Source organism: Camelus bactrianus, chromosome 6 (genome assembly GCF_048773025.1).
Source record: "Camelus bactrianus isolate YW-2024 breed Bactrian camel chromosome 6, ASM4877302v1, whole genome shotgun sequence".
Taxonomy (NCBI): Eukaryota; Metazoa; Chordata; class Mammalia; order Artiodactyla; family Camelidae; genus Camelus; species Camelus bactrianus.
Window position 1 is genome coordinate 12889746 of NC_133544.1, and position 27098 is coordinate 12916843.

General features: G+C 45.2%; 2 protein-coding genes across 13 annotated transcripts in view; one reads left to right on the forward strand and one right to left on the reverse strand.

Annotated features, from left to right (window-relative positions):
* Window positions 1-20115, reverse strand: part of TDP1 (tyrosyl-DNA phosphodiesterase 1) — a 69504-nt gene extending 49389 nt beyond the window's left edge. Inside the window, exons 1-8 of one of the 4 annotated variants that reach the window (XM_010968682.3) lie at window positions 19985-20115; window positions 17689-17752; window positions 17181-17306; window positions 14043-14620; window positions 9907-9950; window positions 8716-8771; window positions 6602-6698; window positions 3072-3106 (exon numbers count right to left, since the gene is read on the reverse strand). In XM_010968682.3, coding sequence (XP_010966984.2) covers window positions 3072-3106; window positions 6602-6698; window positions 8716-8771; window positions 9907-9950; window positions 14043-14613 — 803 coding nt within the window. In that variant the 5' untranslated portion in view covers window positions 14614-14620; window positions 17181-17306; window positions 17689-17752; window positions 19985-20115. Of the gene's footprint in view, window positions 1-3071; window positions 3107-6601; window positions 6699-8715; window positions 8772-9906; window positions 9951-14042; window positions 14621-17151; window positions 17323-17688; window positions 17753-19984 lie in introns of all 4 variants that reach the window. The other 3 variants (XM_074365156.1, XM_045505723.2, XM_074365157.1) reach the window with 3 other exon arrangements.
* Window positions 20116-21179: 1064 nt separating this feature from the next.
* The window catches only part of EFCAB11 (EF-hand calcium binding domain 11), a 190763-nt gene continuing 184844 nt past the window's right edge, over window positions 21180-27098 (forward strand). For 5 of the 9 annotated variants that reach the window (XM_074365162.1, XM_074365163.1, XM_010968680.3 and 2 more), the window contains exons 1-3: window positions 21221-21436; window positions 21964-22059; window positions 25420-25465. In XM_074365162.1, the coding sequence (XP_074221263.1) occupies window positions 21362-21436; window positions 21964-22059; window positions 25420-25465 (217 nt within the window). In that variant the 5' untranslated portion in view covers window positions 21221-21361. Of the gene's footprint in view, window positions 21437-21963; window positions 22060-25419; window positions 25466-27098 lie in introns of all 9 variants that reach the window. The other 4 variants (XM_074365161.1, XM_074365159.1, XM_045505711.2 and 1 more) reach the window with 4 other exon arrangements.

Below are 27098 nucleotides of genomic sequence, written 5' to 3' on the forward strand. Positions count from 1 at the left end.
CCTCTCAAACAGAAGTGAGAACAGTCTAAGGGGAGTCCTGCTAATCTTTTCCTAGACAAGATGGCACGTCCCAATCAGATCACAGCTGAAAGTGGATTAAAAACGCAAAGAAACGAGGTTCCCCTTGAAGAATGCTGACCTGCGCATTACCCGTTAGGTTGTGGAGGCAGCAAAAGGGCTGCCCCCCACGCCTGCAGCTGTGCCGCACAGGGTAGAGCAGCGCACGTCTGTGCAGCATTTACGTGCCAGGTCCCGTTCTAGAAGCTCCAGAATGCCAGCCAGCTAAACCCCTCCGCACCCAGGGGTGGTGTCACCAACCCCGTTACAAGGGCAAATCCGTGGCTGGGAGAGGCAATGGGATTGTCCGGGTCCCCAAGTGCGCCGAAGCAGCTCCTCTCGCTCCCCTTGGCTCCCGCAAGGTCGGATGGGGCTGTGGCTACTTTGCACTAAGGGCCGGAGCGGGCGAGGCTGGGGATGGTGCGGCTCAGGTGAGAGGGGACTGCGTCACGTGTGACGGGAGGCCCTGCTACAGCTCTCCCTGCAGCCTGCTCCTGGCTGCCCGGCCACATCTGACACGTGGCTGCTTTGACTTCTCGCCCCACTGTGGACTCTCGGGGCCATGGGAGGAGATTTTGCCCCCAGCTTGGGGGCCACAAAAAGTGTTAGCATCCTCCTGAGATAAGTCCCGTGATTGCCCGGCGTCCTACAGCAGCGTGGATGGAGTGTGTCCACCGCCCCGAAAAGGACGATGAGCTCCTGGAGGACAGGGCTGCATCTGGCCACTTCCAGACGCTCCGCACGTGGTACATGGTCAACACAGGCCGGTGAGCTGAGCATGGTCCCAGCGACTGCCCCAGGGCCCCGTGGTCGCTCCACCCTGCCCGAGGTAGAGGCTGCTTATGCCCGTCACCGTGAGCTGGAAGGTTTCCGTCTTTCCCTCATTCATAGATTTGTCCTGCCTCTCTCACCCAAAGACTAAAAGCTGCAAGGACAAGAACTTTATATGTCCTAGAGCCATGCTTCAAGAAAATAACAGATATTTAATGAATAATTCTTAAAACATTTTAAAACGAGCCACTGAAGTTCGATCTCCTACGAGATACTGGCATTTCAACAAAACGCAAGCTACACAGACTGCGGATCTGGGGAGGTTCTGCCGTCATTACTTCCCCAGTGATTTTCAACTCTGAACGAAGAACTCTGCTGCGTTTAACTTGCAAAACGTGCGTGCTGGAGGGGAGAGGAAGCCTGGCCTCGCAAAGCGTGTGTGTGTGTCGAGGAGGGAAGCAAAGAACAGAGTGCACATTAGCAGTGAGTAAATAGCAAAAATAAAGAAGTTAAGTAAAAATAAGTGGTTTCTAGTCCTGTCTCCAACCCTGGCCAGAGGAAAACTGCCTGTCTACTTGAGGCCTCTGATTTGTAAAATGAAGGAGAAGGACCAAATAATTTTTTGACTAGCATTTTAAAAAGGATAGGCCCGCCCCCATCAAACATCCCTGTGTCAGATCCAGGCCAGGCCCAGCGCGCTTGGCCCTCCTGGGACCTGGCCCAAGCGCTCCTGCTGTGTGCTAGCACAGGCAGGGCAGTGTGAGTGTCCCCAGGAAATGTGGACTGGGGCACAGAACGCTTGGCGGGCACAGGAACCCGGCACTGGAGGTCTAGCAAATCATGCCAAGGTCCAGAGAGGTGACAGGGCTGGCTGAGTGTATCTGAGAATCAGTAAAGAATTTATGCCAGGGTTCTAGCTAAGGGCAGGGACAAGGATCCATTTGCTGTGACCCTTTACTGGCAGAAGGCCTGCCCATGCCAGGGAGACTGTGCCGCCCCCCAGGGTCTCCCGTGGTGCAGCTGCGGGGCCGAAGATGCCTGTTCAGCCTATCAGCGCTATTTTGCATCCTTTGCTGAAATCAGCATTCTGTGAGCTCAGTGGGTGGAAAGAACAATTGATACCTTAGCTGAGTAGGTGCTTGAGTTCCTTCTCAACAACCCTCAAACCCTGTCCTCCATGAGACTAAAGCTACCAATTAGGGGTGGCTGGTAAACGTGGAAATATTTATACAAGAGCATCTGAAACCAGACCACGTACGGCTGACAAGTCTCCTTTGACAAAATGGCTCAACGCTTTCCACTGTGGTTCCTTTCTGAAAACACACTGCAAAATATAGTTTTAAGCGTATAAAGAGAATGATGAAAAAATGGCCTCATTTCTGGTACAGTATCAGGAAAACAGTGGTCACTGCACGACTCAGGGCAAACACTCCCTCCTGTGACATCCCTTGTTGCCTTAGGGACAGACACCTGCAGGGACAGGCCTGAGGCTGGAGGCCACCCAGGCCCACTGCTGGTCCAGAAGGAAGATGAGGATTTGTCACATCTTTTGACAAATCCTTTCCAGAGAAATATGATTTACAAAAATACTGAAATAGAGGCAACCATGTCGTATTCTTTTCTCAGAGAACCAACTACATGAAAGGGCACAAGTGAGGGTTAAAACTCAAGTAAAACGAGAGTCAAGCTGATGTGTGTCAAGTAGGAAATAACAGAAAAGTTTCTTGTCTGTGGTTTGCAGTGTCTCTGAAATTATCCTAAGAGAATCTTCTGCGATGTCTTGGGGCAGGGACAGGTGCTAGCCTCTCAAGGTGACAATTTCTTGTAAAATAGTTTTTCTTTCAGAGCACAGAGCTGATCTAACAATATTCTATTTGATGCAACTCAGAATCTTAAAAAAATCACGAGGATTTCTTTAAAGTAGTGGAATCCACAGCATGTGACGACTGCACATACAGCCATCCATAACCTCTAACCACAATCTACTCTCCTCGTCGGCTACAATGAACGTCCTGAACAGAAAGCAGAAACCGCGTCACAGATTCAGATTTTGATGCTGAGAGTCAGAATCCTGGTACTTGGTCGTAAGCCTGTTAGGAAACAACTCCATTTCCTCTACTCCCTTAGTGACAGCTTTTCCCCCAGCAAAATCATCACAATGAGTGCCTCTAAGGGCACTTTCTGAAGGGCATCCTTTGATCTATTAAACTCATATCCTCCCCTACTTCATAAAAATTGCTTACGTGTGGTGTGTTCCAAATGCAATATCCAACTTTGCCTAGGATGAAAAAGAAGTCAAGTCAGTTTAAAAGAAAAAAAAATCAGCAATATCCCTATCAAAAATTAAATTAGAAAAGATTCAGGGTAACTTTACTATCTTTAAACTTTTTACCGCCCTCTAGTGGACAAGTCCTTGATTGCCAAGACAGCTTTTAGAAGAGCATCCACTGAGGCTCATTTTTAAAAAAACAACTTTTTTTTTTAAAGGCATCCAGAATGATTCAATACATATTGCATTTTTTAATTATAGTAATTAGAAGTGAGAAGCTTAATTTCTTTAGTTGCCAGAAAACTAGCAAGAACAAATGAGACTCTATGCAAAGTTTTAAAATTAGCTATTTGTCTTATACAGAAATATACACAAGTCTTCAAAGCACGTTTAAAAGAAACATTTAAAGTGGTGGCAGCATTGAGAATCATGATGTCAAAACAAAAGTTCTCTTACATTTATAGCATAGCAAGTGCTGAGAATAAAGATAATATATTAAATTCATTTTCGTGTTACAAAGTGATACCTTTACAAACAAATGGGGGTGGGGGGTTAGTAGGTGAAGAAGTAAAACATTTTTTCTAACATCCAATATAGCAACACCTTGGTTAAGCAGAATATGCCTCAAGATGAGAAAGTTAAAAAGAAATGTCAAAAATAGCTCAGGAGTTAGGAATTCAGCATATGGGCACAAGTCCTACCTTCACAAATTTGTGTGACTTTAGAAAATATTTGAATCTCTATACCTTGTCTTTCTCCTCTTTGCAATGAGGGTACTGTTCAGAGATTCACGGAGTTGTCAGGAATCAATGAGAATAACATTGCTTAAATGCTTAGGAAAATGGGACCTGCACGGGGTCAGCATTCTAAAAATGGAAGCAGGGAAGCAAGTACTATTAAAAGCAAAGCCCTTCCCACTCCCCACCACGGGACGGGTGGATGGGCCTGTCCACTGGGGGCCGCGATGGGCAAGTGAACCCGCGGGTGAGGATGACACGGCCCGTCTTAGAGTTGCTCATGGACAGGTGGCTGAGTTTACTACACTCGTAAGCTCCGTGTTTGGAGTGCTCAAAGAATATCAATTATAGAGTGGGGTCTGGCCACAGAACAGTGAACAGGAAAAGTGTATTCCATGTCTTTAAATTACACAATGAGAAGAAAGACTGATATCCTGTAAATTGATATTTAGTTCAGAAAAAGCAATGGTCAGAAGACTTGGCTTTTGAGTTTAGTTTTGCTATTCATTGTATTGCTTTCGGGCAAGTCTAAGCACAAAAAAAAGGGAAGATAACTTCAACAGATAATATTTAATGGGTGCTTTTTTGGGTAAATGCACCAAATCCTTTACACAACAACCGTATAAGGAACAGTATTAGCAATCCATTTTAAAGATGAAGAAATGAAGGGCGTGGCGGGCATAGCTCACCAGTAGAGCACATGCTTAGTTAGCATGCAAGAAGTTCTGGGTTCAACTCCCAGTACCTCCATTTAAAAAAAAAAAAGGATGAAGAAATGAAGCTTTAAGTGGTTAAGTGATAGGCCCGGACTGACATAGCTAGTGGGTGGAGGGCTGGGACAGACCCCAGAAGTCTGAACTTTGACCACCACCAGGCTTCAGACTCTGGCCTCTACCACACCCATGCAAAATGGGAGACATACAGCATCTACTTATTGACTAACAAGACTCAGCTTAGGCAAGTGACACTATGTTGCTAAAAAAATTCAAAAATTCATTTTACAGACAAGGTATAAAGGTATTTCAATAGGTGGGGACAGGAGAGGGCAAACACCCTGTACATCAAAGATGAGCTGGGAGCTTCTGGTCACTCTGCACAAGAGGCTTGGAAGACAGCGCTCATAGCGCCCCCTCGTGGCTGGCCTGAAGCATGCCACACTTTCTCCTAAACGTTTCAGTACAGATAGTGTATTTGAAAATCTTTGTATTTCTATTGATTTAATCACCCCACCTTCAGGATTCCTGTGTTTATTTTCTGCCCACTCTTAGTCTGATAAGCACTATCCTACTGCAGTTTAACCCCTTCTGCTTTTGGAAACAAATGCAAAACAAGGGGAGTTCAGGCAACTGCTAAGCAAAGGCGTATCTGTGCACAGGTGAACCCTCAACAGGAAAGGAAAGAACTCCAACTACATGACGCACAGGGGGTCCATCACAGGAGGCGTTGTGAGGTCGGTTTAAAGTGGATCAGACTGAGATTTTTCAGTTTTAATCTTTATAAAACAGATACACACACACACCCCCCTAGATAATATTCTACAGCTGGAAGAAGAGAGATAAAACGTGGGCTGGAATTCTTTTATCTTGTATGGATGGAGGAAAAGACACTGGAGGGAAAGTGAGAAGGAAAAATAATCTAGGTCTCATTAAGTCTCTCTTGGCTCTGTACTCCAAGAGCAGAAATCTCGAACCAACTTCACTGAGATATTGGCCAGGATAGGACCGTTGTCAGGCTGCTCACGGATGGACCGACCAGCCTGCTCCAACAGGACAAGGTGACCATTACACCAGCCACCCCAGAACCTCCACCGCCACAGGAAGGAAATCATGAACGTAAACATTTCTGAATTCCTTGCTAACTCCACCCCCTTGCCTGTTTCTTACACAAAATGCCACATATAACAGATCCTTTCAGATGTGAGGTCTATAACAGCGGGTCCTAACCAGTCCCAGACTCACTGGTCACCCTGTATTTCTAGGTACTTACTGATGGGAAAATATCAGGGTAAAATTATGGGAAGACAGAAAGAAACTGGCCCACAGCCTTCTCTTCGCCTCCTCTCTGCTCTGCTTTCGTCCCAGACTGTGACAGTTATTGCGTGTGTCACCCTGGTTGTCCCAGACTGTGATGGTTACTGTGTGTGTCACCAGAGCAAGGCCACAGGACCCAGATATTTGATCAGATGTTGTCGTGAAGGTATTTTTTGAGGAGAATGGCATTTAAATCAGTAGATTTTGGGTAAAGCAGATGACCCTCCATCATGTTTGTGAGCCTCAGTAAGTTGAAGGCCTTAAGTGTTAAAAAACAACAACAACAAAAAAAAGACCCCTTTCCTCAAGGAAGAGGGAATTCAGTCTCCAGCCAGCCTTTGGACTCAGACTGCAGCATCAACTTTTCTCAGAGTCTCCAGCCTGCCCGCCTACCTGGAAAATTTTGGACTTGCCAGCCCCCACAATCACGTGAGCGTGTTCTTTAAAAATACATGTCTCTCCAAACACACACGTACCCTTACTGGTTCTGTTTCTCCGAAGAACCCTGGCTGATTACAGAGACATCAGGTCAACAAAAAGGAAAATCTTTCAAACCACAAGGGCTGCCCACAAACAGGATGGGCTACCTCAGGAAGCGTGTAAGCCAAGGCTGGACAAGTGTGTGTCGGTGACACCGAGAGGGGACTCCTGCTTTAGGCAGGTGGACAGACTGAGTGTCTAAATTTCCTTGCAACTCTCAGAATAAGCAGGCTCTCGCATGGCGGTAAGTGGCTTACCTGGCAGAGGGAAACGTTTTCATAAGGCTTTGCCTGGGCGTGCAGGTGAGCCTTTGCTTCTCGTTTGTCGCCGTGCACAAGTAGGATTGGCTTCCTCCTGAAAAGGGATCAAAAGTATTTAAAATCTGTCATTCGTGAAGCTGGACGAGTGCCTAGTTAAGGAACGTGTGTTCCTGGCCTGGGTGGTGACTGAGCACAGGGCGAGCACACAGTGGTGACCGGTTAACCTTCACTAACTGATTACCTCTGTCATGGGGCCCTAGGGCCTGATTGTGAAGCTCTGCTGTGACCCAGAGAGGCTGTGACTCCAAGGTCCTTGAGTAATTGTCCTCTGTGGTCCAGAAGGGCACATCCTTAGCTCTGTATTCAGATAGATTAAAAGATACATAATTACTGTTGTCTAGTATGATGCTCTTTCTCTCCTTTTGGACCAAGTGATGGATTACTTCCTCACTAAACCTCTACTGTGTGTGTGGTCCAGCACCAGAGCCCCAGGATACATGAGTGAACGGGCCCAGACTCATCATCTGCAGATTCATGAATAGATGGTTCTATTTCAATGAAACAGAGCCTGACGCAGATTGAAAATGTCCTGTTTTTAAATTCAAAAGGACAATATAAGAACACTCTGCAGGAAAAGATTTAAAAGGCTTTTAAGGGAACCATGATCTTCTCTGGTTAATTCAAAGTGAGATAATTCTTGGAAATCAATTTATCTCTACAAGCTCTCCCAACAAAAGAAAAATCGGATTTTTCTCCAACAAGCGATCAAGCAAGATGAACAACTGGAGCCACTTCCACAATCATCAATCATGTGCAGGATGATTCCCTGCCGAACGTGAAGGGACAACACTGAACTAGAAAGAAACGTTACAGAAAATGTACTTCCGGGACTAATGCCTAATCCCCTAATGCCTGACAGCCTTATTCTAACATGGTAGGTAAAATAGAACTAAGAAGCATGCCTTCCCAATTTGTTTTTACTGGCGAAAAAAGTTCTATTTTACAATTAGAAAAACAGTACTGAGAATAAAGTAAGAGACAATCACACATGTACCACCTAGAAATAATTCTTGTTATCAGATCATCAGGGTATTTTATTTTATTTTATTTTTTATTCATTCATTCATTCAAATGGAGGCACTGGGGATTGAATCCAGGACCTCAAGCATGCTAAGCACGTGCTCTATTCACCAGCTATACTCCAACTCCTCTTTTTTTTAAAAAAAATAAAAGATTAAACATTACTGACAGAAGCTGAAGTCCTCATTAATTACTTTATGTGTATTGGCCCTAAAAACTATCACAGAGAGGCAGCGTGATGGTCCATTTTGTGTGTCAGCTTCACTGGGCCAAGGGTGTCCGGGTAAACATCGTTGCTGGGTGTGTCTGAGAAGATGCTTCTGCGTGAGATTAGCACCTGAGTTGTGGCTCAGTCTCGCCGGCTGCCCTCCTTAATGGCGGTGGGCAGCATCCAATCCTTCGAACAGGCTGGAGACCCTGACCATCATTTTCCTGCCTGTGTATTCCTCCGCCTTACCTGTCACTGGGATTCTGTCACGTACATGTGTTGGAAATGGGGCAGGTAGCATGTCACATTGCAATACTATATTTGGTCTGCATTGCCTAACCCGAGGTAGAGGAACTACAGGAGACAGACCAACACCCATCACCTCCACAACCCGGAGAGAGGAGGCCCCGGGACCCCTTCGTTAACTCCTAAGCTACAGGAAGAATCATTTGTGGAACAAGAGATTCTCAAAAATGGGACAGCACTGCTGTGCTAAGTGAAGCGTGGCACGCTTACAGGTTGAGAAAGCAGGTGGCAATGACCTTTTCCTTCATACTAATATTGGACCCAAAGTTCTTTTATTTGGGTTGAAGTCTGTCTTTACCTACTTTGGACAGAACAACAGAGGGACATGCTACAATTTGTATTAGGCAGCCTTGTGATTAGTTAGAACAGATCAAAAGACGCTGTTTTCCCAGTACAACTCAACGTCTGAGTTCAATAATTTCAAAAGAGATGGACAGCAGCTGCTTGAAAAACACAGATCTTAGGTTTTAAATCCCCGTTAAAGTTACGATGTCTCCCATCCCTCTGCGGAACTCACCTGAACTCTGGTGGGTACTGCTTCACCAGCCAGTCCACGTCAAAGCAATAGTTGAACTGGATTGGGGGGCGGGGGTGATGGGGAGAAAAGGGGAAGAGAAAACAGTTCATGAGGAGGACTGTTTGGTTATTAAATTAAAAGAGACTAATGATGAACTACATAAATTCTCATTTATAAACTCGGACAATTCTGCTACAGCGCTCACAAACCTAAAACAACCCTGAAGGGAGCGAACGGTGCAGAGTCTGCATCCGTCGGCAGGGGGTGGGGGGGTGCCCGAGCACACAGGAAACCATCTCCGCCTGCTTTGGCAGCATCTGTGTTTGTAACCTGAGTCTCACTACACTGTTTCTAAGGGCCCCCTGATTAACTTAAACAAAAGGGCTCATAAAGGTATCCCTTGCCCACTAAGTGATTATGAAAAGGAGGCGAAGAACATTTGCTCTCAGTCTAACTTATGAGCTTGCTTTGTACACAGGCACCTGGGGCCGGGCGCTCACTAGGCTTCCCACAAGGCGGGGGCTGGACTTACCGGGGGTCCTCCCCACGCCTGGGGAGCCCCTGACCCTCTGCTGGACAGCACGGCTCAGTCTGGCGAGAACACACACCAACCCACCCCATGTTCCACCTGGAGGCCAGGGCTCCTGGGGCCAAGCAGAGCACGAGGCACACAGAAAGCTTCACCTTCTTAGGGACAAGGCCTCACTATTTACTCGAGGGCCTGGAGCTTAATTAACGTGACTTATCAATACAAAGGGACCCGCTCTGTCAGGCAGAGCGATGGAGCACGCAGGAGCAGCCACACCCATAAATTCTACTCACTTCTTCTTGGAGGGTGTGAGGAAATTTCTCATTTATTTCTCTAAATCAAATCAAACTTGACAGGGCCTTCCCCTCTCTACCCGGGGAGTTGCACCAGGGTCCCGTGAGGTGACCAGTGTCCCTCAGGTTGGGATTTCCAGAGTGACTTCCTGGCCAGTCATTGTGGCCCAACTGAGGCAGAAGCCTCACTGACCGTGCACCCACATTCTACGCTGCTGGAGCCCACGACCGTGGCACTGGGTGCCAGCCTCCAGGTAGGTGCCACTTCCGGGGACCCCGACAGGACTGGCCTGCAGGTCCTACTGCTCCATTTTCTTCCCAAATTGTTTATCTGTCCCCTTCCATCCAAAGAAAAAACTGTAAACTCACCTGAGCTGAAGATACAAGGGTCCCAAATAGAGGAGACAAAATATCTGAGGAGACAAAACATTGACACCTCATTCACATTTGAACGAAAATCACCTAGTAATAATAATCATAATTGACTTAATAGTCACTGAAAATCAAAATTCAACTTAGAAAACAGAGCTGAAAAGCTACTACAAAGATAGACTTTAATGTTCCGTAAGATTCAAGAGAAAATTTCTCCGTGCCATTTAACAGTATTTACTACACATTCTTTGAACAAAACATAACGTAAAATAAAAAATCTACGACTTCAGGACTGGATGACTGGCCCATTTTAGAAACTGCCGACCACAGTGATACACATTCTTGCTCTTTCCAGATCTCTTAGTTTTTTACCTCCTCCTAGTCACTCTCCAGGAGACCTCCCAGCCCAAGACTAGCAGGACCGTTCTCCAGAGCCCAAGAGCACCTGCTTCGTGTGCGGGGCGGGCAGAGGCACCCCCAACCAGAAGTGCGCATTTCTAGCATCCCAGTCATCTCTGAGGGGGACCCACCTAGCACCCCCTCAGGCTTCACTTCGGAAAAAATGGAAAGCTCACACCTCATCAACTACACTGAGTGGGCGTACATGACCATTACCACCACCGCTGACTGTGACAGCCTCACCTTCACAGGACACACTGTGGGCCGGGCGCTGTTCCCGGCACTTCCCAGGTGTCACTCTCACTGCTCACAGCCGTCTCCAGCCTGTGGGGTCTGCCACTCCCATTTGGTGGACAGGGGGTCTCTCCTTAGGGGCTGCCTGTTGCCACACGGCTGGGAAGGGGCAGGGCGGGGATCTGAGCCCACACAGTCTGGCTCCAGGGCTTCTGCTCTTAACCACCAAACCTCCCCGAGGATTCAGACTGGGCTCATTCACTTACTGGGCCCATATTTACTGAGTGTCTTCTGTCTTCCAGACACTGAGACAGATTCCAGGCCACAAAGATTTTGAAAGAACAAAGAAGCTCCTACCTTAGAGGGAGAGTTGCGGTCATGAGAGAAATTCTCAATATGATGTCTCGCATTTTGCCCCCACACCAGTCCCTCTTTCTACCTTTCTAAATGTTACCCATCTTTCACGGACCATCTGAAGTCACTGTTCCTTGATGAGACCTTCTTAACAGCATACTATTAGGGCATTTGTTGGAGGGACGTATGAAAGGGTTAAGAGCATGGATTCCGATGCTGGAATGCCTGGGTTCAAATCCCAGCTCTACCATTTACCAGCTGTGTGACTCTCAGCAGGTTACTTAGCTTCTCTGCAGATGAGTCACCTATTCAAGAAGGACAGTCATTAACATCTACTCATAAGGGTTAAGGGAGATAATCTGTGTAAAAGTTCCTATCGGAACGTTACCTCCCCTTCCTCCATATCTTGGTGCTAACAGCCAGTTTTCATCAGTTTTTGACATACAGCAAAACCTTGCATAGTCCTCTATCTCTTGTATCAATCTCTCTCAAATAAAACAAAAACACCGAGATCTATCTTGCATTTCTTCAAAGTACCTGGACAAGATACTCATTCACAAAAAGGAAAAACAGACAACTTGTAGAATCAAACTCTTCAGAGTATGAGTTATCACATACACTAACATTTACCACACAGACGATGTAACTATACATTTGGTATATAAAACACTATTAACAGCAAACACAATCTGTCTTTGAATGTGGGTAAGAAAGGTGATGTGAAATAAGGGTGATAATGTTTATTTATGTCTCTGCCATGTGCATGTACTGTGCTGGTCACTTCATGTGAAAATCTCCCGTTTAAAGGTGAGTAAACTGAAATTTTGAAGAATGACAGATCCTTTGTTAACCACCCATCCAGCAAGCAAGCGGTGAGGCTGGGGTTCAGGTCCTGTGACTCAGATTCCAGGGCTCCTGCTGCTCTCTCTTCAAGGAAAACCCTGTTCCCTCTCTAAACTCAATCCTTCTGACACCAAGTGCAGCTGAGGGGAGGGGTGGGAGGATGTCCCCACAGAGACCAGTTCTCCATGGACCCCGGCTGTGAGTCCTACAACTGAACTCAATTCTGACACCATCCACCTGGAGTTGGCATCAGCTCCCACAGGTTAAGGGCTCAGTCCCACAAGACTGTCCCCACCTCAGATGCCAATCATAAGCCCAGACCCCCTGTACATCTAACTGACTAGCTATAAATTGGGGGTTGCCACCACCCCCTCCTAGGGTTTGATAATTTGCTGCAACACCTCACAGAACTCAGGAAAGCACTTTGCTCACTAGATTAAGTTTATTATAAAAAGATACAACTCAGGAGCAGCCAGGTGGAAGAGATGCACAGGGCCGGGGTATGAGGGTGGGGGGAGGGACGCAGAGCTTCCACACCCTCACCAGTGTGCCCCTGCCGGAGGTGGGCACTTCCACTAGTCACCAACCTGGAAGCTCTTCAAACCTCTTCAGTTAGGATTTTCTTGAACATACCGTGGCTGATTAAATCACTGACCTCAGGCCCCCCTCCCCTCCCTGGAGGTGGGGTTTGGGAGCTGAAAGTGCCAGCTTTAATCATATGGTTGGTTCCCCAGGCAACCAGCCCCCTCCCCCCCCAATTCCTGGGGGCTTTCCAAAAGTCCTCGCATTTACAGACTCAGGTGTGGTTGAAAGGGGCCTGTTAAGAATAACAGAAGAGGCTCCTTTCACTCTTTTATTACTTTGGAGCTATTTCAGGAGCCTGGAACAAAACAAAAACAAACAACTGTAACCAGAGGTGAAGACCAAACATATACACACATCACAGCACCACACAGATGCTCCCTGGGGACCAACCACAGCCACCAAAGGTGAAGGCATTCTTGTTTCACTTCCTCACCAGGTACCAAAACCAGACTTTCAAGCAATGGTTCTCAAAGTTGATTGGGCAACAGAATCACCTGAAAAGCTTGTTAAACCACAGATCCCAGAACTTGGCGCCCAGAGTTTGATGCAAGGCATCTGGAGTGGAGCCCAAGAATCTGTACTTTTCAACAAGTTCCAGGTGATGCTGGTGCGGCTGGTCCAAGGACCAAAGAGAGCTGCTGTCAAGTATTGGCTACTTTGTTGATGAAGTGAGACTGATCAAATTTAATCTTTATATTAGAAGTTAAATAATTCTAAGCACCATGCTAAGGGTTCCACCAGGGGGATCTACAGGGCAGTGGGAAGCACCCTCTGGTTTCCTGACCTTGATACTGAGCAGGACCCTGTGGGCCCCCCACAACGCCTGCCTCTTGTTTACAGAAAAGCTGGAGTCTCCCAATCCTCCCTGAGTCATAGAAGAGTAGGCTTAAGCAAGCGGTTAATGACTGGGACAGTGGAGTCACAGACTCACTGTCAGATGCACATTCCTGAGTTGTTTTATAATCAGATCTCTTCCTTAGCTTCCCAATTGTTACCAAGGCTACTGCCCCCAGGATCCTACCCCTGACCTGCCCTTCCCTTGAACAGAAACCAATGACTTAAGTCTCAGGAGGCAGCTGCAAAAAGAAACAAGAGCTGGTTAGAGCCTGCGAAGCCCAAGATGGTGGAGGATCTGACTTCCAGTGGAGCTTGAGCCTCATTATACTGTAACGTATTAGCAGGCTGAGTGACACACCGATGAGCGCCATGACAGTGGACAACTGCCATGCCAACAACTGGGAAAGCCCCTACAAGGACTGATTGATTCCATCACACCTGGAAGGACATGCTGGCAGAAGCCTCTCATAAAAACCCACGTGGCCCGATCCGGGCCATCTGTCTCTACCAGCCATCCGGGCTGATAGGCAATCCACCCCAACCTCCCCCCATCACTTCAAGCACCTTTCTTTCCTTTTCCTCTTCTGAGCAGGAAAGCAGCCATTCACTTTGTCCCTCTGCTGCAAATTCTTTCACAGCCAGAAGGCAAGGACCCACACTCTGGTGGGCCTCCTAATTTCGGGGTCCTTCTATCCGCTAACACTCTAAGTAAACAGTTTGCTGTCAAATGAATGCATCTGCTTGTCAAAATGGTTCATTTTTTTTCCCTTGAGGGCAGTTAAGGGTTCTTGGAGACCATTTGTAGGCTCCCCCCTCCTGTTTCACCGAGGGGGACCCCTCAAGCACAATGTGATGGCTCCCGGACCCCCAGCTTCACTCACCCTTGATATGGAGGGCTCTGGAGTTATACTTTGGCTTAATTCCTGAGACGCGGGTGAGGTAAAACTGGAAGGGGTTCCCTCTATCCAGCATGTCCCAGATGTCCTGGCCTTCCCCTGACGTTTCGTACTCGTCTTCCTCCCGCCTGAGCCCGGGGCTGGCGAGAGGGCTGCCATGCCCAGCTCTGGGGGCAGCACCGTTTTGGGGAGAAGGAGGGCCTTCCTCCTTTTTGACCCCTGCTTTCTTAGCCTGCTTCTGCTGAGTCTCTGGTGGCAGCAGCTCATCCTCGCTGCTGGAAAGACACCAGCCTAGGTCCTCCTGGGAACCAGTCTTCTGCCTTTTGGAAGGAGACGCCTCGGAAACCGAGTCAGCATTGCTGAACTTCACAGGGTCTATCTTCCTCTTGTGTGTGGCTCTCCGAGCCTCGGAACAGGTGTACTTTGGCTCCGCTGCTGTTCTCTGCTCAGCGTCGGGGAGAAAAGAGGTAGATGGTGTGTCTGGTTTTGGCTTTTCCTCCTCACTTTCGTCACTACTGGATATCGTCCACCTCCCATAATTGCCTTCCTGAGACATTATACTTCTGGAAAGAAAGGTAGAAATCTGGTTATTTCCCTTTTGCCAGGCCGCTGGCAAACACTGCCTTGCTCTCAAACCCCGTGCCGTGAGCTTCTAGAACACACACAGCACGCCTGACACTCATCAGATGCTGAGCCATGTCACTAACGGCAGCTGCTTTGGGGGTGTTCAGGGGCACAGGACTAGAATCTGCCATGAGAACTTGGCAAATCAAATGACAGCAAAAATCCTGGTCACCTTCTCCTCCTTTCTCTCTCAACCTAGACCTGGTTCTTAGATGCCCAAGGAAATGAGGTTGAGCCAAAGTCTGAAACAAAAACGTCCATTCTTGACCCTGAAGCTTCCATCAGGTGCTTGAGGTTAAGGGCAGTTTAAGGAGCTTCAAGATTAATTCTGTCTCTGCTCCCAAACTGGAATTTACAGTCCCTCACCCAAGCCTGGGAGCCCGAAGGACTTCAGTGACTATTTCTTACTTCCCCAAAGATAAGCTATTTACTATATGGCTTACCAAAGTCCTCAAGACAGTGTCAAATGATCAATTCTGTATACACATTTATCTAGAAAGGCTTCCCCGAGGACCCAACTAACTTAATAATGATCTTATTCTAAATCAAACTACTAAAACCTACAAAGAAAGAACCTGTACTGAAGCAAAACATGATTTTCTAAACCACACAGTCTAATTTCTACTTTCTTGCTCTAAGAGGTAAACAGGTAAAAATTTTGGTTTTGGTATCTACAAAATGTCACCAATTCAATGGTAAAGAGCTATCTAAGTAGATTTTCTATATAACTTAAGAGCAGTCCCAGAGTGATCAAAAAAAAATTTTAGTGCAAGACCTAGAGCAAAATTATAGGACTCAAGAGTCTGTGCTCAGATTATGGTTAGAGCATCTACATTTTTGCTCTTTTAAAGAGAGTGAGCAGGACCTGTTATGAGTGTGGACGTAAGACAAGACTGTGGCATTCTGTTCCAAAAACCCTGTTCCTTTAAAAAAAAAAAAAAGGCTTAACTCTACACTGGAAGATTTGCAAATGAGTATTTCATATGTTTTGGGCTAAAAAATTTTTTTCAGTTATCTATCACTTTTCACAATTTCTCACCTTTTCTAATTAATGACCAGTTAAGTCAGATAAGGTTTCTCCTGTAAATTACATATTTCAAAGAGCTGTTAAGCAGAGTGCATCTACACAATAATCTGACTCATTCTTCATGGCTGTGGGTCACTATTAACCCCACCAGGCACGGACACTGTTCTGCAGCCACAGCCTCAGGGACCACAGATGGATGCGGCCACTTGCCCCTTTAACAACGGCCCTAGACTCTGTCTAGGTCTTGTTTTCTAAAGGTTCTCTGTCTAATCCCTCTCTGTCCAGCCTACTTCTAGGGGCTGTTAGAACTCTCTCAGAGTAGGTTTTCCACCTAAATTGTTTCTAATCTGCTAAAGGTTAAGAAACCAGATAACCACACTGGTTGGAACTGTAGTGTTACAGTTAACAGGATTTGAGAACCAGGTTTTCTCATGAAAGAGATTAAGGCAGATATACTACTCAACGCCTACTTAAACAGCTCCGTGTTTTGTTTTTGTTTTGATCGTTTTTGAAAAAACTTAAGTCCTAGACTATGGAAGTTACTATCACAATTCAATTTGAAGGAATCATTTTCTTGGTTTGTTTTGTGTTCAAAAAATTATTTAAGTCTTGTAGTAGTTCATGGTGAAAAAGAATATAAAAATGAATATACGTATATTCATGTATGACTGAAAAATTGTGCTGTACACCAGAAATTGACACAACATTGTAAACTGACTATAACTCAATAAAAAAAAACTTAATACAAACAAAAAACCAACATACACTTAAAGGGAATATTTTGAATAAATTTATTTTAAACCAGAAAAAAAATTATTTAAGAACAAAAGAACCACTTTTGGAAAACCTAGTCAGCTGTGAGCTCTAGCTTCCACTGAATTCTAAACCAGCTCGGAAGGGAGGCCCTTACTAACAGAATCTGCAACTGAGATTCTTCAGGCTGCCCTCTCTAGATTTCCACTCCATTCTAGAGCAAACAGGTCTTTAGGTTTTTAGCGGAAAAAAAGGGTTCAGCTTCCTTCCTGAGAAAAGCTGTATACAGATCTCTTAGAGGTCACCACCGTCCCTCTTCCCAAATAAATTATTTATGGAATGGAATTCAAAAACCCTGAGAACTCTGAAGGCAAGATATAAATCTGTCTATTTAGTGACTATGAGCTATTTAGGAGATTTCTAAAGTTTTCAGTTTTATCCCTTTATCTACAACCACCTCTGGAGGGGGAGAGGGAGAAGGAGAGAGAATTCTCTCCAAAGGATAAGTAGGTAACAAATAAAGCCTTGAAAAAGACATTTCCTAGGGGGAAAAAAAGCTTTTGTTAGCTTTATACATGGTCTAAGGTTTGGAGCTGCCCACACTACAAAACATTGAGAGTTACAAAACTTGAGAGTTACTTAACAATTAAAGGCAAAAACTCTTTGGAATACTGTAATAAAAAATCATACCAAATCATGAAATCTAGCAGGTTGCCAACCTCTTTATGCAATCACGGTGCTTAGCCTGTCCAGGAGGAGCTGTTGGTAAGTGCCGGGATCAATCAGGAACTGACTTCTACTTTGGGGAACTGGATCTGGTCCCAGGATCAGAATTTTATTTCTCTCTGTGAATGAAAAATACTGTCTGCCATATTAGTAAACAAAAATGTTGCAGCTATCAAGCCTTCACACTGTAGCCGCCCTGAAGGTGAGCCCTCAGGGAACTTGGGATGGAAACAGGATGACCCCATCAAGCCATCAGCCACTGCAGCCTCCCCTAGAGGTGCCCCTGAGGAGACTCAGGATGGGGAAGCCCAGGACACTGGCCCTAGAGAGCTAGGGTGTACATCAAAGGAATGATTTCGATGAGCCCAGACTCTTGCATCTTCCCATACATAGAAAAGCACTCAAGTCCTTCACTTGAGATGTCTGGTTTTTTTTAACAGTAATCATTTGATGTTCCAACTTTGTTGCAAAAACTCCTATATATCCTGGCTCCTCCCCTACCTCTTCAGAGCAGTCTTAGAGCGATCCAAGAGGCTGTCTCCAGGGCCTGAAGTCCTCATAAAGTCTGTGGAATAAAACATAATTCCCAACTTTTAGGTTGTGCATTTTTCTTTTTCAGTCAACACCTCTCACACAGGCCCATGTTCCCAGCACTCCTTTGTAATCGCACGGAGCTTTACGAGGATAGAACCCAACTATTTTCCTTCAATCATCTGTTTACGGTTTGCCTTCCCCTGGCCCAGCACAGGTCTAATATCATACTCTGGGTAAGCAGTGACACAGAATTAGAATTACAACACAGGTGGGCTGATTCCAAGACCTGACATTCAACTGAGTCAGCGAAGAGCAGTGTTTCCCAAAGAGATGACCAGAACTTGACATTAACATGATTAATATGAAAGCACCTTCCTTTTCCATTCCAATCCAATAGCCTGTTTAATCAAGGAGAAGGTTTTTTGTAGAAATGCCTCTAACCTTGCTTTTGAACAAATAACGGACTTCATGCCCTTCCACAGGCATCCGTAAGTATTGCTTTTGTTTAATAGGTACAGAAGGTATCTTATGGCTCCATTATATTTATAGTAACTAAAATTTACTTCTTAAAGACAGTGTTTATGTGCAAGTGGACTCAAATAAAAATATTAAGCAAATAGTATAGAACTTGAGAGTAAGACAAAACTGAGGAGCAGGCAACTAACCACATTACTGAAAATTTAGCAAACCCGCATTAAGCTACAATGCCGAGGATAAAAATCTAAAGAAGTTCTCCCACCAAATGCCAACTCATAAAATTAGAGCTTCTATGTGGGACTGAAAAAAAATTGTGGATGCAAATTCCTCTTTAAGCTGCTAGCCTCTCCTCTCCCCCTATCATCCAGACACAGCTGCTCCTCGTTATAGAACTTGCAGACCATTGGGAGGGCATGGGAGTCAAGCTCAACTGAGGCCAGGTGTGGTCAGTAGTGGGCACACATCGACCCCACTTTCAAGTCCAGTCATTACTAGGTGGCAAATGTGCATTTGAGCAGGTTACTTAATTACTGAGCCTCAGTTTCCTTCTCTGCAAAATGGGTATCATGTCTACCTCCCAGAGTTGGTTCATTCAACGAATATTTACTGAGCTGCCACTATGTGCCAAGCACGGGGAATAAGAAGTTAATATAGAAATAGTATCTGCCCTAGAAAAGCTTATATTTTGGGGGAAAGAAACAGACTGACCCAAACAAAAATAAAAACAACAACATAAAAAAAACCCAAGGTATCTTTACAGATATTCACTTTACAGATACTCTCATTTTACAGGTATGAGAGCGTAACAGGGATGCCCTTACAACAGAATATTCTGAATAACATTTAAGAAAGCTCTGGAGGATGAAAAGGGACCCGCCAAATAAAAGTGGGGGAGGGAAACAAGAGCATTCCAACTGAGGGAACCGGCCAGCAAAGGCCAGGAGGTGAGAACACGGTTGTAGTAAATCTAAGAAACAGAAGGGCTTGGGTAAGGAGGACAGGTTGGTGGTCCAGGATGAAGGGGGTGTGGAGGAGGAAAAGTAAGTTAAAGATCCTAGATTTTATTTAAAGAACAGTAGGGCCCCAATGAAGGGCTTTAATAAGCAGAGGGGTACCTTGGTCCGATTTACATTTTTAAAAATACTACGTTCCTTACAACTGTGTGGAGAATGGCTTGGAGGGAGACAAAAGTATACGTGAGGAGCCTCCTGCAGGGACTCGGGAAGCTGTTGAAAGCGGTGGGGATGGAGCGAGGAGGGCTGATTTGCGGTACGTTGAGGAAGTAAGGACAGCCGGTAACTTTTCTGAGCGGTTAACTCGGGCCAGACACAATTCGAAGCGCTTTACCGGGTATACACTCATTTCACGCTCACCACAACTGTTTCATTTATGGAGAAACCGAACACAGAAAGGTTAAATGCCTGGCACAGAGTAAGAGCCCAACATGCTGGCTATCACTGCCGTAACCACCCTTTTACTACAGAGAACCCAGAATAAGAATAAGGGACCCCTCCGGCAGGACTCCGGTCTCTAGAGCACCAGATGCTCCCGCCAAACAGGTACTATTGCCGGAGGAAGCCGAGGCCCGGGAGGGGACCCTACCCAGTGCCTTTACAAGATGCTCCGCTTCCCTAGGGTCCGCCTCCAGCCCCGCCAGGAACTCAAGAATTCGCGGGACCCTATCGGCCCGCGCACCACGCCGGAAAGAGCAGAATCGCAGGCCGGGCTCCCGCATCCGCCTAGCGCGCACCCCAGGCCCCAGAGCCCGCAGCCTCTAAACACGCACCTGCAGCCCCCCGAGTGCAGAGCCGCCTGGGATCCCGTTTTTCCGCCGCTGCTTGCGCCTGCGCGCAGTTCAAACTCTCCGGCCCGCGGCTCGCACCTCTAGGCCCTGCCCCTTCCCCTTCCGGGACGCCCGCCGCTGGGCCCTAAAGCCCGCCGGATCCTGAGGGGATGCAGAAGGGTCCCCTAGGAAGGGTAGGAGAGGAAACCTGGAAAGAGAAAAAGAAGTGTTCCCTCACTTCTCCCTTAATTAGCAAAACTTATCACCTTTGCAGGGATTTTTATAGACAGCTTCAGAGTCCCCCAGCTTGAGATATGGTGGGGATGGGGGTTGTATTTTAAAGGCAAAGAGGATCAGCTGAGAGGTTCGAGGAAGCTGACGGCTGAGACCAGTATCCCGGGAGAAGCGGGCTGTAAAACCTGCTGTAAAATAGAAGGCTAAATGAGCTCCCTCAGAATCCACCTCGAATGCCTGGTTTTTTTTTGTTTTGTTTTGTTTTTTTGTTTTTTTCGTTGAAACAGGTGTGCTTGCCTCTGTGTGCGTTTTGCTTTTTTAATCTTACTGAATTGCCAGAAGAGAGGGGACTGAGATAAACTCCTTTGCAAAATGGAGTCCTCGTCATATTCCTTGCCTTTAGTAAGAATGTTTGCTGCGGAATTTGGGCTCAATGCTATTTCTATTTATTCTCGGAGCTTCCTTCAAACTAGGCGCCTCTTCCAGAGGACTGAATGAAATAACTTGGTGTAAACGTCCTGAGGGCTCACTTGGTTCGTTTACTGAACGCTTGCTTTGTGGCAGGCGCCGTACTTGGTGCTAAAAGTTACCAGGAGGACAACAGACAGTAACTACCCTGGAGGGCTCGATCCCAGTGACTCGTTGATCTGTACGTGAATCCTGGACTTAACTTGTTTTGATTGGTTCCTTTTATGCTTTGTTCACACTCTTTCTATGTCTCCTATATTGTTTAGCAGAGTGCCATACATCAAAATTATCAAAAGTAATTTATTGCAAGGTGTGGGGTCAGAAAATGAAAGGAATCTTGCAGGACACGTTGAAACAGTACCTGGATGAGTTGGATCCCTAGCCGCGCGCCAGGAGTTAAGGAGACGAGAAGGGCGGAGCCAAGTCTGGGGGCGGGTCTGTGAGCCTCTCGGCCGTAGGCTGTTCCAAGGAAACGTTATTAAACAAAGCTTCTGACCAATAGAACTGCGGAATCAACGCCAGTGCTCGCAGGCCGTCCAATGGGAGGCGACGTTGGAGGTGTTCGGCCGAGTTTGACTTCCTGAACTGTGTTGGGGTTGGCCCGCCGTGGTTTGCGAGCCAGGCTCTGGCTGTGGAGGTCCCGGGTTCAGCTGTCCCGACTCGGGTGTGGCGGTCGCTATGTTCTTCTCCCAGGCTGGGGCCCGGCCACAGATGTGGGAAGTCAGCCCCTCAGAACACAAGAAGTGGGTTGAAGTAAGTGTCCAGAGAGCTAAGCTTTAACTTCACCCAGGGCTCTCACTCGCACAGATAAAGACTGGACTGTCCTTCCAGAGTGTCATGGTTAATGTCCTAGCCTACTAGGGCTTCAAGGCTTCTGCATCCCTGTTTAGTGTTCTGGCTACTTCCAAGTTCCTTCTCTTTTCTCCGCGACACAGTGTGTTTATAATAACCTTCATCTCTCCTCCCGCCTTTCAAAGCCGCCGCCTTTGCCTCACCTTCCTAATTCTAGGACTGAATATTGGGTAGAATTTATCCCAGTGTTTTAAAGGAATTAACCGTGCGATTAAGTCCTTTGCACTTTTGGGGGAGTAAATGTTAGCAATTCTTTAAGATTTCTTGAGAATTAAAATTAGGATAGTGAAATTCCACTTCCGAGCTGGGTTACTACTGTTAGGCTGGGTGTTAGATGTGAGACCTCTTAACTAAATATGAGTTAGTAATAAAAATAATAGGACAAACGGCTTCTGTCATATTAACTAAAGCTATTTAATGTTCTTTAGGTATTTAAAGCGTGCGATGAAGATAACAAAGGCTATCTAAGCAGAGAGGACTTTAAAGTTGCTGTTGTAATGCTGTTTGGGTACAAGCCCTCCAAGGTAGAGCTTTTTTTGTGTCTTTGGGGATGGAGCAGACAACACAATAGTGGATGGATTCTAAGTGCAGAGGGCTAGCTTAGGATGTTTATGAAGCAAACCAGTGCCTTTTGAGCAATTTCAGAGATGTCCAGTGCTGAATTTTACTTGATTCTTAAGAACCCAACCCTCAGGGATGAATTAGAATCCACCAAGACTAAGTCACAACCAAGCTGTAATAATTATAATTATGAGATGCTAGCAAGGTTTCAAGAAGGAAGACTGGGAGGGGGATATTGGTACCAGGAAGAATTCACAGAGGACGTGACATGCAGGGATTTTTTTCCCCCCTTAAATTAAAAAAAAAAAAAAATCACTCCATTTAAATTATAAAAATAATGCATTTACATAGTCAAAATTAAAACAGTCCAGAAAAGTATAAAGTTGGATGTAAAATCCCCTACCTCCCTACCAAAGGGTCCCACTTCTCAGGACTTACCATTATTAACAGTTTCTTGTGTATCATTCCAAAGTTTCCTATGCATGACAAACACGCCTAGCATTCTGCTGAAAACATGAGTGGCAGCATAGTATGCCTATTTTATTTTAAGCTGCTTATTTTACTTAGTAATCGATGAATATGAAAGCACACACCGTAACATTAAAAAGAAATAGTTTCCCAGTATTCTCTTTAGCTAGTTTTCTTGCTTTGGTCATCTTGATTGTTTCCATTATTTTTCATTCCTACAAATACTGCTGCAGTGAGCCTTCTTTTATAGCTATGTCTCTACTTGTGGATGTGCATCTGTGGAATAAATTCCTAGAAGTACAAGTGCTAAGTACGTTTGAAATCTTGTTGGGCATTATTGCTCTCCAGGAAAGGTTGCACTAATTGAGGAGAGTTGAGCTGAACTTCAGTGAACTTCCCACTTCAGTAGGACAGATTTCCTGTCCCCCACTCTGCTGCTCCTCTTGTCTATTACATCCATTCTAGTGATGGATTCCTCTTGCTAAGCTGCTGAACTGGAATTAGAGGCAAGACCTCGTCCAGGTTTAAGAAATTCAACTGCAGGCATCAAACAGAGGGAGCAGTCAGGGCTCTGCCTGGAGTGCCCTCCCTTCTACCCTCATTAGACCAAAAGGCTTGGGAATCACTATGGCCCAGCTGTTTCTCATGAGTGGGCTCTACCTGTGAGATTGGAAGCCCTGCAGAAGCCAGGGACCATGTGATGCCCCATTATGCTTAAGTGCACGACAACTTCACTGTTAATAGGTTCTGTTGATATAATATGTCCCATGAACAGCCCAGGTAGGTTCAGAGTGGTTCAACTGCTAGGGGATGCTTAGTTACTGAGATGCTGATTATGGAGCTCGGAGAAGTAGTCGGGGCTGGCTCCCAGAAATTGCAGCTCTTCTGTTAACCCACAATCATTGCAGCTGGAATTCCAAAGCAGGTCAGCTAATGACTCAGCCTTTGAAGCACTGAATTTAATTCAGGTTCAGCTGGAAATATATCTGGTCTCATTCTGCCTTCATCACCCTTGGATCTACTTACTTGGTTTTAATTTTAGAACAGTAGTGAGGAATTTAATGAGAAGTACAGTGATATGGTAACATACATACACTCCATCAAATTTAACAGATTTTCCCTTTTGGTTGAGGTTTTCGATTTTATTTTTTAATCAAATGAAGTGCTTATTGACTGCAGATCACTAAACAGTAAAGTACTGATAACAACAAATCACCGGTGCAATTAACAATCATTTGTACCGTGAACTTTTATTAAGTGACACTTAATGTATTCCCTCTGCAAAGTTTAACAGCTTTTTGCTTTTATACCTGGTTGAGGTTTGGGATTTTATTTTTAAATATTGCTTTTGAGCAAGTGAAATATTTACTGAAAGCACTTATATTATAAATCACTTCTCCATTCATGCAGATGTTTTCAGAATGAAATTTATTAAGTGGTCCCATTTAATAAAAGGAACATTTGCTATAAAGAGATATAAAGATGAATAAGACATAGACCCTACTTTGAAGCAGTTCACAGTTTAGTGTAGAAAGACTTACAAAAAACTCTAACAAATTTTAAGAGAAGAGACTAAAAACAGAAAATGAAGAGGACAAGGAGGAGAGTTTAATTCCAGTGGTAACTGTAAAGGAGTCTGGGCATCATTTAGACCAGCAGAGATAGAACCTTCTGATATGAAGTATCTGGAAGCATTCTGTGGTGGTGGGAGCAGTTATGCCTTGGTGATCGATTGGGTGTGGTGGCCATGTCAGAGTGATGTGACCACAGGACTAAAGGGATGTTGATTCCACCAAGTAAGAAAATTCAGAAGGAGCAGGTTTGGGGGAAAGTCAGTGAGTTCAGATTGGGGCATATTAAGTTTGAGGAAGCTGTGAACACTCCAAGTGCTTTCACTTTTTAAATACTGTGCTGGATGTTGAGGTTATGGTGGTAAAGATTTGCTCTCAGATTGTGCTACCTCCCTTGGATGGAGGAATCTGAAATTGGGTGGAGAGGTGAGGGCTGGGGATGGATTTGAGACTCCCTACAGGTGGTAGGTCGAAACATGAGACTGGATGGCATTGCCCAAGAAGAGTGTACAGAGTGTGGGAGTCAGCAGACTGAGGGTAGAGCATCGGGGGCAGGGGTACCATGAGGAAGAGGTGCCAGGAAGTGGTTACTTGGGAGGAACAGGAGGAACCTGGAATCCAAGGTAGGGGAACTACGTCAGATATTGCCAAGGTTCTAATTCCATGACGTTTATAAAGCTCTTGTTACAATGTGGGAAAATGCTAATGTTTTAATATGTAGTAAAGGCCAGTCCCAAACTTAATATACAGTGTGTTCTCAAATATGTTTAAAAAATGCATAGGAGAAAAAAAAAAAGCCGTACGAGGCCAAAACATTAACAATGGTTTTTCACTGGACAGTTGGTTTTTAAAATGTTTTTCTTCATACTTCAAAAATATTTTTCATGTTTGCTACATCATGTTACTATTACGGGCAGGAAAAAATTTTTAATAAAGTCATAGAGCCCATTGTAACAATTGCCTGTATTTGTATAAAACAGAAAGTTTGTCTTTTAGGTTATGCATATATGTGACAGCTGAGTTGATTTCACATGGTTAAACTGTTTTGGTCAGTGGAATAAAGATTGGAGGGCCATTAGAGTCTGTAGCAATTTAGCGTCTGTTACCTTATAGACAGAAGAGTGAAATGAAGATTATACCTGTCCTGTGACGTTACTTTTTCGCTAGATTCAACAAAGTTAATTTCTCATAAAATACATTGCTTCCCCACACACCAGGAATTAAGAATTTGCACTGTGAAAACATTTGATGAGATTATGTATCCTGTTCTTTCTTGTCTTCTAGATAGAAGCTGATTCTGTGATGTCTTCAGTAGATCCAAACACTTCCGGTAATAGAAAGTTAATTTTTAATACTTTTATTCAGACACCTGTAAAACTAAAACTGAGAACAAATATAGAGACTATAAAGCATTATGTTTAAGCAAATCTTTGTTTTGTTTCTCATTACCCAGAAGAAAGAGGTTTGGTTCTTTTAATTTTGATTAATTAATATACTCATAAGTATATGATTGTTGTGGGAAAATTTTAAACCGTTGACAAGCACAAAGAAAAAATGTTGCTTATAATGTCACCAAACCACGGTGATCTGGGTTTTCTGACTTGAACAGTTGGGTGAACAGAAGTGGCACTTACAGGAATGGGAAGATGGTGGGGAGAAGATTGAGGGTTCCGGAAGAGCAAGAGTTCAATCTTGAATATGTTAAGTTTGAGAAGTTTCGGTCAATGATGTCAAGGCAGTTGGGCTGTATGACTGTGACACTCAGAGGAAAGCTCTGGGCTGCAGAACTTTCATCAGCATGTGGATGGTTTTGAAGCCATGAGGGTGGATAAGACCACCTGAGAGGGAGTGTAGACTGAGACTCGTAGGAACAGTAATCATTAAAGGTCAGGTGGATGAGGAAATGGCAAAGGCGACTCAGGAGGGGCAGAGGGGCAGGAGGAAAATCAAGAGCGTTTGATCATAAGCTAAGAGGAGTGGATACTGCAAGGAAGGGGTGTGGTCAGCACTATGGAACGCTGTTGAAAGGTGTTGAAAGGTCAAGAAGTGAAAGATCTGAAGAGGATCCATGGATCTGGCAAGCTGGGGTGTTGGGTGACTTTAGCAAGAGCAGTGTCAGCACGTGGTGAGAGCGGAGGTCAGGCCCAAGTGGCTTGAAGATAAACGGAAAGTGAGAAAGTGACAATGTGAGTGGATAAGACTTTCAGCAGGTCCAGAGTGGCTGTGGATCAGGAACCCTGTTTGCTTGTTTTCTTTTTGAGCATGAAGAAGAGGTTTCTGAGCTTGGCAAGAATGATCTAGGGAAGAGGGAAGAGGGAAGAGGCAGGTGAGAGAGAAGGGAGATGAATACCTATTGTTTGAGGAGATCTGGCCCAGAGCATGCTGGATTGGCTTTTTAAACATTACTTTTTGGGGAGAAACAATTTACAGCTTATGAAAAGTTGCAAAATAAAAGTAGAACAGAGAAGAGCCATACACCCTTTAGCCAGATTCACTTAATTGCTCATTTATTATCCTGTTTACCTTGTCGTCTGCACTTCCTACCTCTACCCCCTCCTCTCGCTGAGCCGTCCAAACCACCGCACGCTTATCCTAAGTTTATATTGTTACTTGTTTTTGATGTACTTTACCGTCTATATCCCGGTGTTGTCACTTCATCTGATTATGTCCTTAGTAGCATCTTCCATGTCATACAGGAATTAGTCCTTGGCATCACGTCTCTTTACCCTTCTTTAATCTGGGACATTTCTGCAGGCTTTTTTTTTTTTTCTTTTTATAGCATTGATATTTTTGAAGAAGTAGCCCAGCCCTTACTGTTTTGTGTTTTGAGAACAGCCCTCATCGTGTGTTTGATGCTTCTCTGTAATTAGGTGAAGGTTAAGCGTTCTCGCCAGAATCCTGCTCAGGTGACATGTCCCTCTCAGGGTGCCACATCTGTAGGCACACATGTCTGTCTCTCATAG